At 37.7% G+C, this 17370-nt stretch overlaps 1 protein-coding gene across 1 annotated transcript; it reads left to right on the top strand.

Annotated features, from left to right (window-relative positions):
* Nucleotides 1–14756: 14756 nt before the first annotated feature.
* On the top strand, nt 14757–16684 carry LOC147617209 (UDP-glycosyltransferase 85A8-like). Its single transcript, XM_086776815.1, has 2 exons — nt 14757–15296; nt 15648–16684. The coding sequence occupies exons 1-2, from the start codon at nt 14804–14806 to the stop codon at nt 16574–16576; spliced, it is 1422 nt and encodes a 473-aa protein (XP_086632941.1). The 5' UTR covers nt 14757–14803; the 3' UTR covers nt 16577–16684.
* Nucleotides 16685–17370: the final 686 nt, after the last annotated feature.

Below are 17370 nucleotides of genomic sequence, written 5' to 3' on the forward strand. Positions count from 1 at the left end.
GGTAGAAGATTAATGAAGATTAGAGAACCTCACATAGTACATGTCAATAATCTTCAGAAGAAAATGAAGGTAGATCCCCATACCACAATGGCTCCATTTATTATTTTGGCAGATCCCCAAGATTGTCCCCAATAAAAATAACTTCAAAATGGAAAAATGTTAGAATTATAACTATTATGTCATTGGGGGCTCACACTCTATTGAAGCTAGGAGGGATATATTAAAGGAAAAGCCAAACAGTCCTTATTATAGCACTGTAGATTGCAAAATCTATGTTACTCTCACAATTGAAGAGGAAAATCTTCTTGCATGGGATCATAATAATGATAATGACTAACGTGCAACGATGTCTCAGGTTGAGAAAATTAGGTTTTTTCACCACATGAGTTTGAGGAATATGTGGTATGACACCAAAAGGTTGATAACATATTACAAAGACAATGTCTTTTGGAGGTTGGGATTCTTGTGTGGAGAAAGAGGAGCTCTCATATGAACTCAGAAAGTATGATCCTCTATTTCAACTTGTTTTTTTTATAGGAAAGATTTGGGATATTTAGAATAGAATCTTTTCAATGTGGTAGAATAAAGCTTTGAAAGGGCAGAAGACCTCTAAAAGGTTAAATGAATCTAGTGGATTGAATAAAATTCGTGGTAAGAAGGTGGATATATCAAGAGCTTGCAAAATACATGAAGCTTAATCCACGCAAGCACTTCAAGGAGTGAAGGACCAAACACTTCAAGCAGTGAAGGAGTAAAGGACCAAACACTACTAATTTATGTCTTATCATGTGTCTTTGAAGGAGCTATCACTTGATGAAATGTCTTTGGAGCTACAAAAGTAAGTAAAGATGTTTTTAGTTGTTCATTTTTTATCTTCTTGATGTAAATGAATTATTTATATTGTCTTTACATGTGGCTTACATCCATAAAGTTTATATGAAGATGCAAGAGGTCATGATGATGAAAAAACTAAACTGCACCACTTGGGAGAACGATGTACATGCACAGTATCCCCAGTCTAGCTCTTAGGTAGTTTTGAAAGATTTTTTCTTGTCCTTAAGAGATTGGATGAATGCCCATTATATTCAAAATATACAACTCTCACTCAATGATGTGATTTCTCTATGCCTTGAGGGCTCCATGTTTTCATAGAACCATACTTGTTTATGTAGAGAATGAACCACATGTATAAAATGTGCTATAAAAGAAATTTTAATTTAGAAATCTAATCATTGAGCTTAAGTTCATAAATCTAATCAAAATTAGACATGCAAGGAAATCTCCATACCTTGGTTTAAACTTGTATTACCCTATAATGTGTGATATTTATTTCTCCCCATGCTACAATAACAAGCTGAGTAAATTCTTTTAGCTTTTTATTTAAAGGACTTCTATTCCATTGTTGCACAGTGGTACTTTTTATCATGAGCAGCAGAAGTTTATTAAATTTTATTATTTGAATTATATGTTTGGGATTTTTATCTTGATCAGTTGTGCAATATCTTGCATTTGTTTGATTTTGTGTCATATTACTAAGGAATCTTTCAGCTTCTACTCCACTCATGGAAACCTTTTGAGAAATATCATACTTGAGTTCACATATGATTCTGTATTTTTACTTTCACAATCGAGTGGATTAAAAAGCTCCTCTATATTCTCAATAGCCCTTTGCAAAAGACTTGGACTCTAGAAGGATACTAATGCTCAATAATGTACATGGGGGTGGGGAGAAGCTGTAGGTAATCATAGCCACATCTAGGTGATGAATATGGAGGATGTATTTTTTTCACGAGCGTGCTCTCTACACTTCTTGTCTACTCCTCTCCCTCTAATATGACACCTACGAGATGTTGAGCACTACTACACACCATGGGACACTATCATTGTTGCAACTCATTTACAAAGACACCATATGATGATCTAAACTTCCATTACATTCCAAATCAAATTTTACACGACCACGACATACGAGTACTTGAACAAACACCACAATACATGAAAACATGTGTATATGAAAGCATTTTGGGCCTCAACTATAATCTTTGCCTTCTCCATCTACCCTAAATTTGCAATGAAGCAATGAAGGTTGCAACTTCAGCTAGAAGAGGAGCCTCCTTTGCCTCTTCAATGATGCCAAAAGCTCTCCATATCCCAATGTGGCTACTGCTTTCACCTCTAGCATGTTCTTGCTAGCAAGGTCTACCGCTTTCTCTATTGTGAGCTTACTGTAGATCTCCTGCACTTCAGATGTTGTTGTCCATGCTTCCATAAGGGCATTCGATCTAGGTTCCTTTTCTTTGAGGTGCATGAAAGTTTGAAGGGCTTTTCTTAAGATGCTTGCAAATGTAGTAGTATTAGAGAGATTGTTGGATGAAGCCATGATAAAAGAGTTTACAAAGAGCCTATTGTAATATAAAGATATAAGGGGAGGGTAGGGTGGGATTTGTGCCTAGAAGAAGAGTATTGAAATATGGCAATCTCCACTGTATTTATAACTTCTCAAAAATATAAAATTTCTATTTTAAGGATAAAATAACTATTTTAAGCACAAATATATTCATTTTAATGTCTCACTCAAACTCTCTTTCTCTGTTTCTCTCTCTCTCTCTCTCTCTCTCTCATGTTATTAAGATCTATTTGCAATTGCTCCATCTCTCTCAATTGTCAATTTAATTACCTAACCGGTCACGAAAGAAGCCAAAAATAATGCCATTGACATAATTTGAGTTTACAATAATAATGTCTAAAACAATATATTTCTTTCATTATAAGCTAGTGAAATACATTAGACGGATGCCATAGGTGTTGGTGGAAGAAGGAAGGTGGTATGGCGTAGGAAGCTCTACAAAATGGTGCAAGTGCGGGTGGGAATATCGGCCTCGCAAGATCATGCCATGGTGCCTATGATGAGGGCACTACAAAAGAACCCACGAGGGATATATGTGGCATGACATGTCGATATTGGGGTTTCACTAGAACACTAGGTAGCCATGATGAGGCACTTCACTGTGTTGGACTCATGGTGGGTACTGGGAGGAGTGGAGGATATAGCCGAGGAACGTGTGGAGATGGTGCCCCCACATCCATCTTTTAGTCCCGCCGAGCATACTGACTGCCCTTACCCCTAAAAAATTGGTGACCCAAATTTTTGTGCACAGAGGCAAGTGGTCCGCAAACATGAACAAAGGCACACCTTGTCGCTCTCCACGTTGATAAAATGTCATTGTAGTGCGTGTGCATGCTCTAGCCATGGTCCAAGTACCAGTAAAGAAATTTAGGATTGCATTATATAATGTATAACACTGCTTTTGAATCGTCTTGTAATGAAGTGAGTGCGAAAGGCTGGCTACACTCAACAACATCTCGGATGGGATTCCTACTGTCCGCATCCAGTTGATATGGCGAGGTTTCCTGTCCCGATTTCAGCTTCAAGAAGGTATCATCACCCACCTCAAAACCTAAACAATCTGTAGTTACCTTGCCTCCCCTCCTGTCATACTTTGGATGACTGGACGTACTTTCACTAGGGTGTGTGAAGATGGCGATGACCAAAACAGTGACCTACGTGCACACACTAGTAAGTACGTGCAGGGAGGAAAATCATTGAGCTTCACTTTAATAAAAACCAGTCACTCCCTCACTCATCTCTTCTTGGCTATCTTCTCACATGACATACAGATATCACGTGGGAAGCATAAGAACAAAGTCCTTTGCAATGTGAAGTTCCAAGTTCTTACCTCTTACACAGAAATCCCCAGGTGCTCCGCACATAGAGTGCACACCATCGTGCCGTCGGCCTATAGGAACTTTGCCACAAGCACAAAAGCCGACTCCACAAGTACCTCCCTAAAACATTCCATCGAGGAACCACCACATCATCCTTCCAAAGACATAGATCTGTAGGAAAATTGGCCCACACCAAGCGTAGGCCTCCAAGGCTATTAAAGGCATCCATGCGTCCCCACCTCGCCACCGGAGATTCCATGAATCGTTGCAGGCATCCATGCTTCTCCACCTTGCTAGAGATCCCATGAATCGTTGCAATACTGCAAGATTCTTGGAACAAAGTAGATAAGGTGACTACAAACACTATAATGACGATGAATGGAGAGAGTCACTAGACCGGGTTAGAGATCGTACCTATGTTTTTGCTTTCCCAAAAGTGTGAGACGGAGGTGAACAATGTCGGAACTTAAATCAAAGCGCAAGGGGTTCACCACATCGGACGCAGGAGTCTTTTTTTAGAAAACACCAAATACATGTTATTATTTTTGACGAATAAACGAACTAATGAATTTTCAAACATGTTAAAGTTCACTTACTAGATCCTAAGAGGTGTGCCTCGTCTTCTTTTAAACTCTCTAACCCCTGCCCTTAGCTCTCACAATGTGAAGGGGGGGTCACCTGCTCTCTTCACCCTATGCGTGGGACTGTTGCTTATCATCATGCTCATCATCCTCGGACTGGCTATCCTCAGAATCCTCATCAATGTTGGGAAATATGCACAATTTTGGGACAATTCTTTGTTAGATCCAATACAATGTTTACTGTGCGATATGCAAGATTTATTATTGGATGTTCTCAACAAGCATTTGAATAATGCGATATGATTTATGTACTATTGTACATTTGTAACAAGTATATATGATGTTGGTGGGATGTAAATTTGCCTGCACACACACACACACACATGCACACCGAGAATTAAGTTTGTTTATATCACATAGCCTCCAGTTTGACCATCAAACACAGAAACTTTAACAAAGAAAGGATATTCAATGTAACTTTACGTTGTAAGAAAGACTAGCTGATAGAATTAAAAAGATCACCATCTATATTGAATCAAAATTCTTGAACAATGGGTGAACCATAAATCTAAAAGCTTAAGAAAGCCTTACAATCTGAATAATGATTGAACTATGAGTTTGGTAGCTTCATACAACATTGCTAAAAGATTACAAAGCTAGTTGCCCATGTGCTAACAAATCATTCTTGCTCAACTGCACTGACATGTGATGGTGCCTCACTTTCATGTTGATTCAATTGATTCTGTTTGGCCTTGAGTATTATAGCCTTTGGAATCTTGATTTTCTCTGGAAGTTGTCCACCCTTGGGCTTCCATGCCCAAATGATGCAGCTAGTGTCTTCCCAGCACTGAGGATCATTTATGTTCTCTTGCCAATACTTGTTCCAGCAATCCTTATAAACCTCCACATCACTTGCATTCTTCTTCTTTGAAATTGGTGCCCAATATTGTATCTGAACTTGTAGGTAGTTTATGGAGTTGTTGTTTTGATCAACATCACTTGTTGTCACTCCCAACCATATTGGGTAATTTGCATCACAAGGTTGTACAAGCACAAAATCTCCTTTAGACACATCAAGAGTCGGGTTGAACTCTTCAGCACGTCTGTTGCGCATTAGACCACAATAATGGTCCTCATTTACATCAAACCTTTCATCTACATCATCCTCCACTTGAAGGTTAAGAGGCTCAGCTTTTTCGCATACACTCCTTGGCCAAAAGTCATGAAATCCAATGTCTTCCCTTGCACTAAGGGTTTGCATGTTTAGCATAAGATTCTCCCAGTAGGCAAGGACCGGATTGATCCACTTAGCATAATCACTTTTGTCTCCTTTCTCTTGCAAGTGCTCTTTCCACCAATTGACATGTTTTTTTAAGCCCTCCACAACCTTCTCATTTTCCTTAACATACTCAAAGGATGGCAATACTTTTGGAAAACCTTCAGGAAGCTTGGGTCCTCCTTGGTCATTTCTCTTCCATAACTCTATACCGCTTTGTGGTAACCAATCAAAATTTTTGGGGTGTACTTTGTATTGCATCAAAGGTATTCCATCACTCATATAAAACCTGAATTGCAATGGCTTTGAATGTCCAATCAAGCTATCGGCTCCATCATGTAAGCATCCCTTGACAAAGCCTTTGAAGTCTGCCACCTTTTGTAGGAGAAACGGTGCTGGATGCATGCTAACACACTCATTAAAGATCTTCATCAGATGTTGAAATGTGAAAATGGTTTGTTTCCTCAACTTCTCAGAGAAGCGACCAAACAATGCATCAATATCTTCATGAGTATGACTAACCATAAGAAAACCAAGCTGCATCATGTCAAACACTCCCCGTGCAACCAATAGGGATAGATAGGCAAGTACATAACGATTCTTATTTTCAGAACCACAATTGTCAAGTTGCAACAACAACATCCTTGGTAATAGGTTTTGATATGACAAAGATTATAGCCTTCTGGTAGTGAAGAGCATGTACCATTTCAACAAGCAATCATGGACCTACATGGTACAAAGGAGCAACTCTCGTCAGAATTTTTCTCCAAGTTGGCACTTGCTTTGAACACACTAAACTCACAATATGAATGTATTCTTGTGTGTTTTGTTGATTTCATCACCATTGGAATGCTTATCGAAGGGATTTCTAGCCAGTCAACAAAGGTGCACTATGAATTTGGCGTGATCCACACACAAAAAGATGATGCTTGGACATCTGGAACAGTTGAGATTGCAACTGTTATTCTTTTCATCAGTGAGGTTGACAAGTTTGAGGCCATTGAAAAGGTTCTCACAAAAAATGTATTCATCTCAGGCTCTAGTGGCCAAAATAGAGAATTCATCGACAAAGGCTTTATTGTCGGTCTCATCACACAGGGTTTTGTCCTGAACATAGCTATGTTGTAGAGATATATTGTGGTGGAGTTGTACTAGAGGAGAGCTTGCTAAAGAAGAGACGATGTATTGCTTTATGCAAAGAAGATTTGCAAGCGATGGCATTAGCATCAAAGTGCTCTGCTCTTTTAGACGGTCACCCGTCCTTGAAAGAGTGGTGTGGTGCAAGTGGCGGCACAAAAAAGCAAACACTAGATGATGCAGAAAAAGAGAACCTTCAAAATCTTCACATTGACGACCCGCCAAGTACAGAGGAGGAAGACGAAGGTGATGATATTGACAACAAAAATGACACAGATGATGATAAAGAAGTTGGGGATGCTATAGACTTTGAAGATGCAAGGCAAAGGAATGAAGAGGACCAAGGGAATGATGCTCTATTCAATGAGGATGCCGAAGACAATTTTGAAGATGTTGGAAGGCATGAAAATGATGATGAAGGTGGGAATGGTGATGATATATTGGATACTGCAAAAGCCATGGAAGCTTCAAATGTTGGGGTTGCTATGGCTGTTGGAGAAGATTGGGGATACAGATGTCAACAAGGCTTTCCATGCTCATAGCCCATCAAGCTCTCAACCAAAGAAAGGTAGAAAAGTGCATTGATAGTGCTTATGAATGTACAACGAATGGTGATCATTGAAAGGAGCTTATCAACAACTAATATTAACATAGGTCTTGTTCAAAGTGTGGATTTGTCAACGTTTGGTACAAATGATGATGCACACTTACTATTAAGAAATTACTCCACATCCTAGTGTAGCAGTGAGGCTCAAAATTAAGTTTGAGCTTAATACAATTGATGAGGCACACTTACTATTAAGAAATTACACTTACTCCATATCGTAGTGTAGCGGTGAGGCTCAAACTTAAATTTGGGCCGCCGTACCTCCACTTATGTCCAACCTTGGGGATGTCTTCTAAAAGAAGGCACAATCTCAAGTTGAGCAATCTTTACTTTGCCCTTGTAAGTGAGGCTCAAACTCAACTTTGACCCTTATGTGAAAGTCTTGGCATTAACATGGTTCCTAATTCATTATGGTACATCACTCAATGTTGAGTAATCTAAGTTTGGATACAAAGTATATGTGTAGATATAAAAATGACTAGTATTATCCTTGGTGTATTATTTAAATCCTAAAAGTAATAGCATTTTATTTTAATCTTACAGATATATACAAAGAAGGGAAAGACGAAGATAACATTGCTCAACTAGAACATCATCATGAAAGCCCTACTAGAGAGATCAACTCTCATGATTCAAATGCTAGAAATAATGAAGACAACATGGTGGAGGTAGATCACATTGATGATTCAGCTTTGCAAACATATTCAAGGCCTTCAAGTGATAGGACTAAAGAGACTAAGGACATTCCTGATTTGCAAGTTAATGTTGAGGTTAGTGAGAATAAAGATAAAGTTAATGAAGAGCTTCAAGAGACTTTTGCAGCCAAGGAGAGACAAGAAGAGATTGTCGAACAAATTGATGAGGCTACATATGCTACGAATAAAGGGAAAATAGTTGAAATCAAGGACTCTGTGGAGCTGAGGGTATTGAAGAAATTGAGGAGGCTACATATGCTACGAATAAAGAGAGAATAGTTGAAATCAAGGACTCTGCGGTGGCAGAGGGTGCCAAGAAATCTAAAGGTAGATCTTTTTCAATAGGATGTTATTTAAGATGATTTATTCAGCAATTTTGTGTGTTAAAAAGTATGTTTCTCAGCGAGAGCTGTTTTTGCAGGTACAACTGCTTCTAACAATCACAAGTTAAGTGCGCAAGAAATAGAGCAACGTGTTGAGGAGCTACGTTTCGATACACAAAAGAGTAGGCCTCTAGGAAGTTTATATTCTTTTGAGAGAGATGGAGATAGATTAGTATTTCAATCTTCACCAATCAATAGGGAAATGCAATCAAGTCTAGGAGCCATCGTCATAGATGAGTATGGGAGCATGAAACGAAAGTAAACTTGTAGATGTTTTGCTGTAATTAGCTCTCATTGATAATATAGGATCACTTGTTTTAACATTGTTAAGTATGTAAACACATTAAAGTGTTATCATTCTTTTGTATCGTATGCAGAAAATATTCCTCGTGCAATCACCATAAAGAAACATGCACTTATACTTGATCTTAATGGAGTTTTACTCAACAAGGAAGAGAAGAGGCATCCACAAACAAATTGTATTCGAATTGATATTGGTTGCACCACAGTTGTTATTTGCCCCAGGTGTTTTGGGATGAGATTTGCCAGTACTTTCATGTTGGTATTTGGTCCACCATGCTACACAAGAATGTTTGTGCCTATGTAAACACTCTTGAACAGTATGCACATAAGAAACATCATTTCTTTATGGTGTGGGGACAAGAATGTTATATCCATAATCTTCGAAAAGTGTATAGGCCAGATAAGCCTATTGTTGAGGCTATGTTTAAACCTTTACTCAAGGTTTGGAATCAGTGCCAAGATATTTGCAATAAGAAGAATACATTGCTTATTGATGATAGCCCTTTCAAGGGATGTGTTAATCCAAAAGACAACTGTCTCTTCCCTAAAAGTTTTCAAGGAAGGCACGACTACGTACTGTGCAATGACCTTTTAAATCTAAATAATACAAATGGCATTAGGTCTATTATTTTGCTTAATCGGCTAGGTCAATCTCCTATCACACATGGTCATAATTTATTCATCGATTTTCAAGATGTACTGGAAGAATGGCTCCAATTCACCTCCCAATTTTTGCGAAGAGCTCAACAAATATTCAGATGAAGTGGAAAACTCATCTTCACACTTACCATTGTATGGTGATAAGCTAAAGTATGTCCAATAAAGAGGGAAAAAAAGAGAAGTAGAATCCATAGGCAAGGATCTAGCAATGTTGGCATCCAAAGCTGGAGTACCATTACTATCCAAAGACCACCTAAGCTTGTTAAAAGTGTGTTACAAAAGAAGGATTTTGAGTGATCAACACGCTATTGCTTATGCTACTCGCTTGGGATATGATCGTGGTCATCTCATAAGTGGAGTTGCAGCAAAAGCATACATATCAAGGCTACAAAAGGCTTACTTGAGCTTATGGGTAGGATAATGTCTGGTTTCATTAAACATTGAGTGACAGTATAATCAGATTCCAACCTAACCCATACTAGTTGTTGTTGCACGTCGAAGGAAACCATTTCGGAGGTCTAAACGTGCAGTTTGAAGTATGGGATCTGCACAAATATCAAGACTTGTTGGGTGCAGAATGTTTGGAGCCATTTTGTACTAAAAGCCCATAAGATAGACTTAGGCTTTGACCAAAACAATGTGCTTAGATGGGTTTAATTTTTGGATTATACGAGCCAAATCTTTACACTATTGTATCAATTAGCAATCAAATGCCTCCAAACTTACTGTCATTTGATTATCTCTTTTGTCAATATTTACAATTCGATTGCAAATGAAGATGTGTTTGCAATTTGATTGCAATGAAGATGTGTTTGTTTTTTATTGAAGATATTGCCTTGTCAAGGTGTAAGGCTAGAATATTATAATTTAATTTGGATAGACTCAATTATCTCAACAGTGAAAATCTTTTATACATCATATTCAATAAATTTGATGAAATTTAGCATTGACAATATATTCGCTCTTTTATTTTTTTGGTTGAACTTCTTAGGTATTGGAGCGTTTGTCTATGAAGGTTTAAGACCATCCATATCATGGATGAATTTATGTTGTTGTTGGCACATAATATATTTATTTAAAATTTTGAATGTCCATTAACCATACATTTTGTTTTCAACAGGATATGTTGAAGCATATAGCTTTAATTTCAAGTGTACAGAAAACTTACTATTGAGGTGGCACCAATCATTCGTGACTTATGTACCTAGAAGCAAAAGAGTTCCACCACCCCCAGATACAATAAGGAAACAAAGAAGAGTATTGATACTTGAACTCAATGGTGTTTTACTTAAGACCATTGAGATGCAACATGGTGATGTATGTCCAGACTGGGCCAAACATATGCATCTTCTGGAAGAGAATACAAGTGTTTGGCATTTGATTTGCAAAGATGCATTCACTTTCCTTGATTTTTGTATGCAATGGTTTGAGGTATGGATCTGGAGTACTAATAGACTACAAAGAACTCGACGCATTCTTGAGTTGTGCTTTCCTCGGCACCATCAAAAGTTTAAGGTCGTAGCAGGGCAGGCAGCATGTCAAAAGACGGATCTTCTAATTGGATATCGATTTGTATACCACAAAAACTTGGATGTAGCATGGAGAATTTTTCATGACCTAGATGGAAATAACACGCTAATTTTTTATGATACCCTCTACAATGTAATGGGGAATATGCCCGGAACCTACTTGATTTTTCCAAAGATGTGAAATCAAAATATAGAGGAGCTTCAAAGTTTTTTGGAGACAACAATCAGTGCATAGTTACTTGGTTGGATTTATGCAAAGAACAAACAGGAGTATACTTGCAACACTTTAGTAAATAAAGCAGCTTATGAATAGAGAAACTTTGTATGTATTGGAGCAATACATGAGAAAACGCTATGTTTGAGATACAACTTGTACTCAATTATTATCTTGACAAAGTGTCTACGAAGGGTTTTTGTCTTCAGATGAATTGTAAACTTGAATGTAACAATCTCATTGAAATTTGATTGCTTTTGGTGTTTCTAAACACCACACTCTTTGGAGATCCCTCAATTCTAAGGTTCCTTTTCCAAGTGTTCTTTGGCATTATTATCCCATGTTTTTACTTCAATGTCCCTCAAATTTGAGCATATATATCATGATTTATAATCTTGATATAATGTCTAAGATGGGTTTTTATCTGTGGATCAATCGTAAACTTAGCACATTGTTACTGTGATTGAGATTTACTTTTTGTTTTGTTGTTTCTAACACCACACCCTTTAGAGATCTCTCATTTCTAAGGTTCCTTTTTAAGTGATATTTAGAATTCTTTTGGAAAATTAAATAAAGCCCATGTTTTTACTTCAATGTCTCAAAGTGGAGATAGTATTTAACATTATCTTCTTCATATGAAAGGTGTTGTATAATCTCAATTAAGTTTAGTGTCATGTTTCCCTTGTCCTTCCAATATTGTTGCATTGACATATATATCTATACAACTACAAACAAATACGCCAAATAGTTGTGTCAAGATATAATCTAATGGCACAAAGAGTGCACCAACAAATAGATGTTAGCTCAAACTACACAAAAATATCGAGTTTCCAACCAATCCTATAAGAAATGGGACTCGAATAATTCCCAAAATTCCTAAGTTTGTCTTCCTTGCTTGTTTTGAAAAATGGATACCAAGTATGTACATTATGTTGAAAACACACATTGCGTTGAAATTAGATACTTGGTATCCATTTTTCTAAAATGGGATAGGGAGCCTCCAAAACAAGTAAATTTGCATGTTTTAGAATATGGATATCAAGTTCAAAGACTTGTGTGTTGTATGAATTCATACCAAGTTAAAAGATTTGTGTTGTGTTTCAACACAAACTATGGTAAAAACATAAAAGACTTTCAACTTGGTATCATTTTTTGAAACAAGCAAAGATATTTGACTTGTTTTGGGTTTTCTTTAAAAAGGGGCTACAAAAAATTAAGCTTTTTTAAAAATACAATAGCTTGAGCTATGTACCAAAAAAAAAATGGCACCAAGGTAACATTTAGATTACATTCAAAAGACATGCCTACAATCTAAATGTTATGTTGGTGCCAAAATATTTAAAAATTGTGTATTATAGCTCAAGTTATTGTATTTCAAGAAAACTCAAACTTTGGTAGCGCTTTTTAGAAAAAAACCAAAAAGCAAGTAGAATATAAATTTTTGTTTCAAGTAGAATATCATTGTTTGTTTTAAAAAATAAATACCAAGTTGAAAGGCTTGTGTGTTTTTCACATGTGTTGAAAACCTGCAAGGCTTTTGAGCTTTGTATTCATTTTCCAAAATAGGTAGCTTTAACTTGTTTTGAAAGCTCTCTACTCATTTTTAACACAATTCGTGTTGTAAACACACAAGGTTTTCAAGTTGGCATGCATTTTCTAGAACGTGTAACTTTTATTTGTTTTAGACTAGGTTTGCATGTTTTCAACTCAATTTGGATACTTAGCATCCCAATGATGTATTTTCAAATACTCGGTGTCCATTTTCTAAAACAAGACAAAATCTTTTACTTGTTTTGGACTTTTTTTTTCTAAAAAAGCTATATACTTATTTATAATACAATAAAGAAATAGATGGATTTATGGTATTAAAATCTCACCTGTAAATAAAATATTATAGTGAATAATTTTGAATAAATTGAAGTGTAAAAAACTTATCCATTTTTTAAAAAATCTTTCAACATCTCAATATCTAGTTTCATATTCAAAATGAATACCTGGATGTATTTTCTTAGTATCTAGTTTCATATTCAAAATTAATATCTAGATGTATTTTTCTCAATATCTAGTTCTATATTCAAAATCAATAACAAATTCGATACCCATTATGTATTTTTTATTGAACTTGAAATGTTTATACGTATTAACCATATTTGCAATCAATAGCCGTTATCTATATATCATCCTTTAATATTTTTATCATATAAAAAACTTATAAATTTATGATAAAATATTATCACAAGTTAAAATAAGATATATACTATTTTAAATTTAATTAATGTAAGTTTAAAATAAAAGTAAAATAATAAATTAAAATTTTAGTGTGGAGAAATTTTACATCACTTCATTATCTTTGACTAAATTAAGAAGCGTGTCTTTTTTCAAAAAAAATACAGAGGAGTTAGAAATAAATTATTACAAAAAAGTTGATGAATTCTTTGTAAGCGTCTGTTATAAAACTTGAAATTTTATTTTGGGATTATTTTGTACACTTTAATCAATAGTTTTTTAGTGTATTTTAAATTTATAAAGCGTATTTTTAAGGACATTTTCACTTTTAGATCAAATTTAGCAAATCCCAAAACATAGAAATTTAGTGTACTTTTTAGATATGATTGTACGTAAGACATGGTTTTTCCAAGAAGGGATCTTTTTTTAAGGGACATGAATAGCACGTTACAGATGGTTTTAAAATATGTATGTTGACATATTAGGTGTGGTATAGTTTACTTAACGTTACCTCTTTGAGTTTTCAATAGTACGTGGATGCATGTGGATGGATGCTTATTTTAATGTGTATGTCACTTGTGGTCACACTTGTTCACTATGTTATAGTAGTATTGTCATATGCGAGAAAAAAATTAGTGCATTTCGCAAGTATGTAATGACCAAAATGCTATAAAAAAAAAGAGGGCATGGGGCATGTGGGGCATGTGCACTGGGCTATTCTCCCAATGCCTGATTGGCGTGGGGTATTCTCCCTAGGCGCTAGCGTAAGGGGGGACGTCTTCATGAGGTCTAAGGTGACGACACTGATGCAGATTCTAAGGTCAGGTGCCAAGTCAAAAACTAAGGGGGTTTGTGTGTGAGAGCCTTTTCAAATTTTAAGGCAGACGCCCAAAACGGAATAACTAAAATATTCCAAATTAGATTATTTCAGCGAGAGCTGTCAACTGGTCAAATTTTCAAAAGATGCCATATTATTATTTTATACCAAAAACAGAGAACATCTTCTCGCTTGATGTTTGTGTATAAAAATGGTGACCATCTTCCTCACACTCATTATCATCATCAGTGGCAAGTGCAGAGCGCACAGCATAACATCTCTCTCTCTCTCTCTCTCTCAGCTCAAGAGCCTCGCAGAGCTTGCACATTAAGGCTCTCGACACCTTATATAGAGCCCATCACGTCCAGCTTGTTTAATTAGGGTCTCACTTCACTTCACTAAGCTGATAGGCAGCTAATCAAACCTTCTTCCTCACTCTCATTATCATCATCAGGTGGCAAGTGTAGAGAGCGCACAGCATAACATCTCTCTCTCTCTCTCAGCTCAAGAGCCTCGCAGAGCTTGCACATTAAGGCTCTCGACACCTTATATAGAGCCCATCGCTTGTTTAATTAGGGTCTCACTTCACTTCACTAAGCTGATCGCAGTTAGGCAGCTAATCAAACCTTTTCTCGTGTCAACAAACAGTATGGGCCTTCCTAACCAGCTCATTAAACCACATGCACTTGTCATCCCATTCCCTGCACAAGGCCACGTAGGACCCATGATGCACTTATCTGTAAAGCTTGCTTTAGAAGGCTTCATAATCACATTTGTTAACACACAGCATAATCATGCACTTCTGAAGAATAATTTGCAGCCCCGTTTTGAAGAGCAGGGCCTTGACATACGCTTTGCAGAGATAAGGGACAAGAGAGAGAACGGGAGCACCAGTGGGCAAGACACCCTCGTTGAGCTGGCCAAGTCTCTCAATAGCTTGAAGCCGGTTTTCGACGAGCTGGTGGAAGGTCTACTGCAATCCGAGGACACCCCTGTCACCTGCATGATTTCGGACCTTTACCTCTACTTCACACAAGATGTGGCCACCAGATTTGGCCTCAGAAGGCTTGCTTTTTGGACTGCTTCAGCTGGTACCATTGCATCCGTCATGGCTGTTAATCAAGGGCATCGATCTCCTAAGGGTGAGCCTTCATCACTAAGTAATTTAAAGCAAAATTTATGATTAAGTGGGTTAACCTTCTCCTATGTATTGCATAGCGGAGAAGATGAAGCACTTGCTTTTAATTATTAATTTAGTCGATTGAATTGGATTTAATGGTATAATTAGCTAATGAATGGGGCTGGGCTTTAACTGCTGAACTAATGGAGAGGCTGCACATATAAGCTAATGGACGGGATTGGGCTTCACGATGACATCCATCCTTGATTTCTACGCTTAGTAGTGGCTAGTGATTAAGATAATCATACTCTAATGAGGATTATGGAAACAAGCTATATTTCTCTTCTAATAAGTTGTGCCACTGCGTTTACAGAGCCTGAGCGAATAACATGGGTGCGAGGAGTGCCACCGCTGAAGGTGACGGAGCTAAACACGTATTTGCAGTCCTACGATACGCAAGACTTCATGTTCAACGCCTTTCTGGAGCCGTATCAAAGGCTAAAGGAGAGCACGTGGATTGCAATCAACACGTTTGAAGAGCTTGAGCAAGGTTCAATAGAAGCCTTAAGAGAGGAGAACAATCCCATATACACAGTGGGACCTCTGCTACCACTGTCGTATTTCGAAGAGGGTGGAGACGGGCGGCTAGCCTCGTATGGAACGGCTGCCCTGTGGCCAGAAGACCACAATTGCCTAAAATGGCTAAACGGGCGAGAACGGTCATCAGTTCTGTATGTCTCGTTTGGGAGCATTGCTGTCATGTCCGCCCAACAGTTTGAACACCTGGCCTTGGGCTTGGAAGCTAGCCAATCACCTATGCTTTGGGTGATCCGACCGGACCTCATGTACGGCGACACATCCCTCTTCCCCAAAGGCTACCTGGAAAGAGTGCAAGGGCGTGCATGCTTCGTGGAATGGGCACCCCAGCTCCAAGTACTCACCCACCCGGCCGTGGGCGGCTTCCTAACACACTGTGGCTGGAACTCCACATTGGAGAGCATCTCCGCCGGGGTGCCCATGCTTGGGTGGCCCTACTTTGCAGACCAAATGCTCAACAATAGGTGTTCTGTGGACGCCTGGAATGTGGGGTTACATTTGGAGGCGGACCACAATGGTCTCATACACAGAGACGAGGTCGAGCGACAAGCTCGTGCCCTCATGCAAGGAGACACCTCTTCACAGCTTAAACATGCCACCTCGCTCTGGTGGAAGGCCGCCCAAAAATCTATCAAGGCTGGCGGTTCTTCCAACCTCCAATGGAAGAAACTCGTCAATGATATGGCCCAACCTCCTATTCCTTAAATTTAGTCCTTTATTTAAATTAAATAAAAACTTTTCCTCTCCTTTCCTTGGAGGTCGGTTGCTTTGATTGTAAGGCACCGTTTCTATCTATATGGATATATGTTTAACGTTTTGTTTTGTTTTTGTTTTTGTTTTTGTTTTCGGAGCCGAGGTCAACTTGGCACAGCTATATAGATATTTGTTCAATCAAAGCCACATAAAGCACCAACTTCGATGTACGTGGGTGTGGGGACAATAGCCACACTAGGTAGAAAAGGGCTACTAAGAAGACAGCTCGGAGCTTTTTAATTCAACCTAAAAACAAATGAACCATTCATTTCTCGTTTTTATGTGCTCTAATTAACTCATTGATACGTTTTCTTTCTCTTCCTTGATACGTGCACTAAACTCGTTGATATGTTTTCGTTCTCTTCCTTGTGTTATCGGCGTTCTCTATATTCATGTACCACACTTTCTACCAATTGATGTACAACTAGACTCAAATTGTGCATTTGAGAACCCTTAAGTTAATGTGCGTAACCTTAGTACAAGTAGACTCAACCCCATGGTCTTTTTAACAAACAAATTTTGCTACTATAGCTTCTATAGGAAAACAATGAGAAAATCTCTACAAATTTGCATTGTGAATAAAAATTTACTATGTAGAAGCCAAGGTGCATACCACTAAAGTTTGGTCCCAGGACCAAAAGATGGTACAATAAAGTGAAACAAATCAAATATACCTATGTGGCCTTCATTGAAAATCTAGTTGGTGCAAGACGTGAGGTCAGAGTATGGAAAAAGCAGGGAGTTGT

The sequence above is a fragment of the Cibotium barometz genome, chromosome 37 (genome assembly GCF_041138505.1).
Source record: "Cibotium barometz isolate CiBa-2024 chromosome 37, ASM4113850v1, whole genome shotgun sequence".
NCBI lineage: Eukaryota > Viridiplantae > Streptophyta > Polypodiopsida > Cyatheales > Cibotiaceae > Cibotium > Cibotium barometz.

Excerpts from the sequence above, each read along its gene's own strand:
- LOC147617209 (XM_086776815.1), top strand. The coding sequence starts at position 14,804 with ATGGGCCTTCCTAACCAGCTCATTAAACCACATGCACTTGTCATCCCA. Across the intron at positions 15,297-15,647 it reads AGGGCATCGATCTCCTAAGG|AGCCTGAGCGAATAACATGG; the intron begins GTGAGCCTTCAT and ends CTGCGTTTACAG.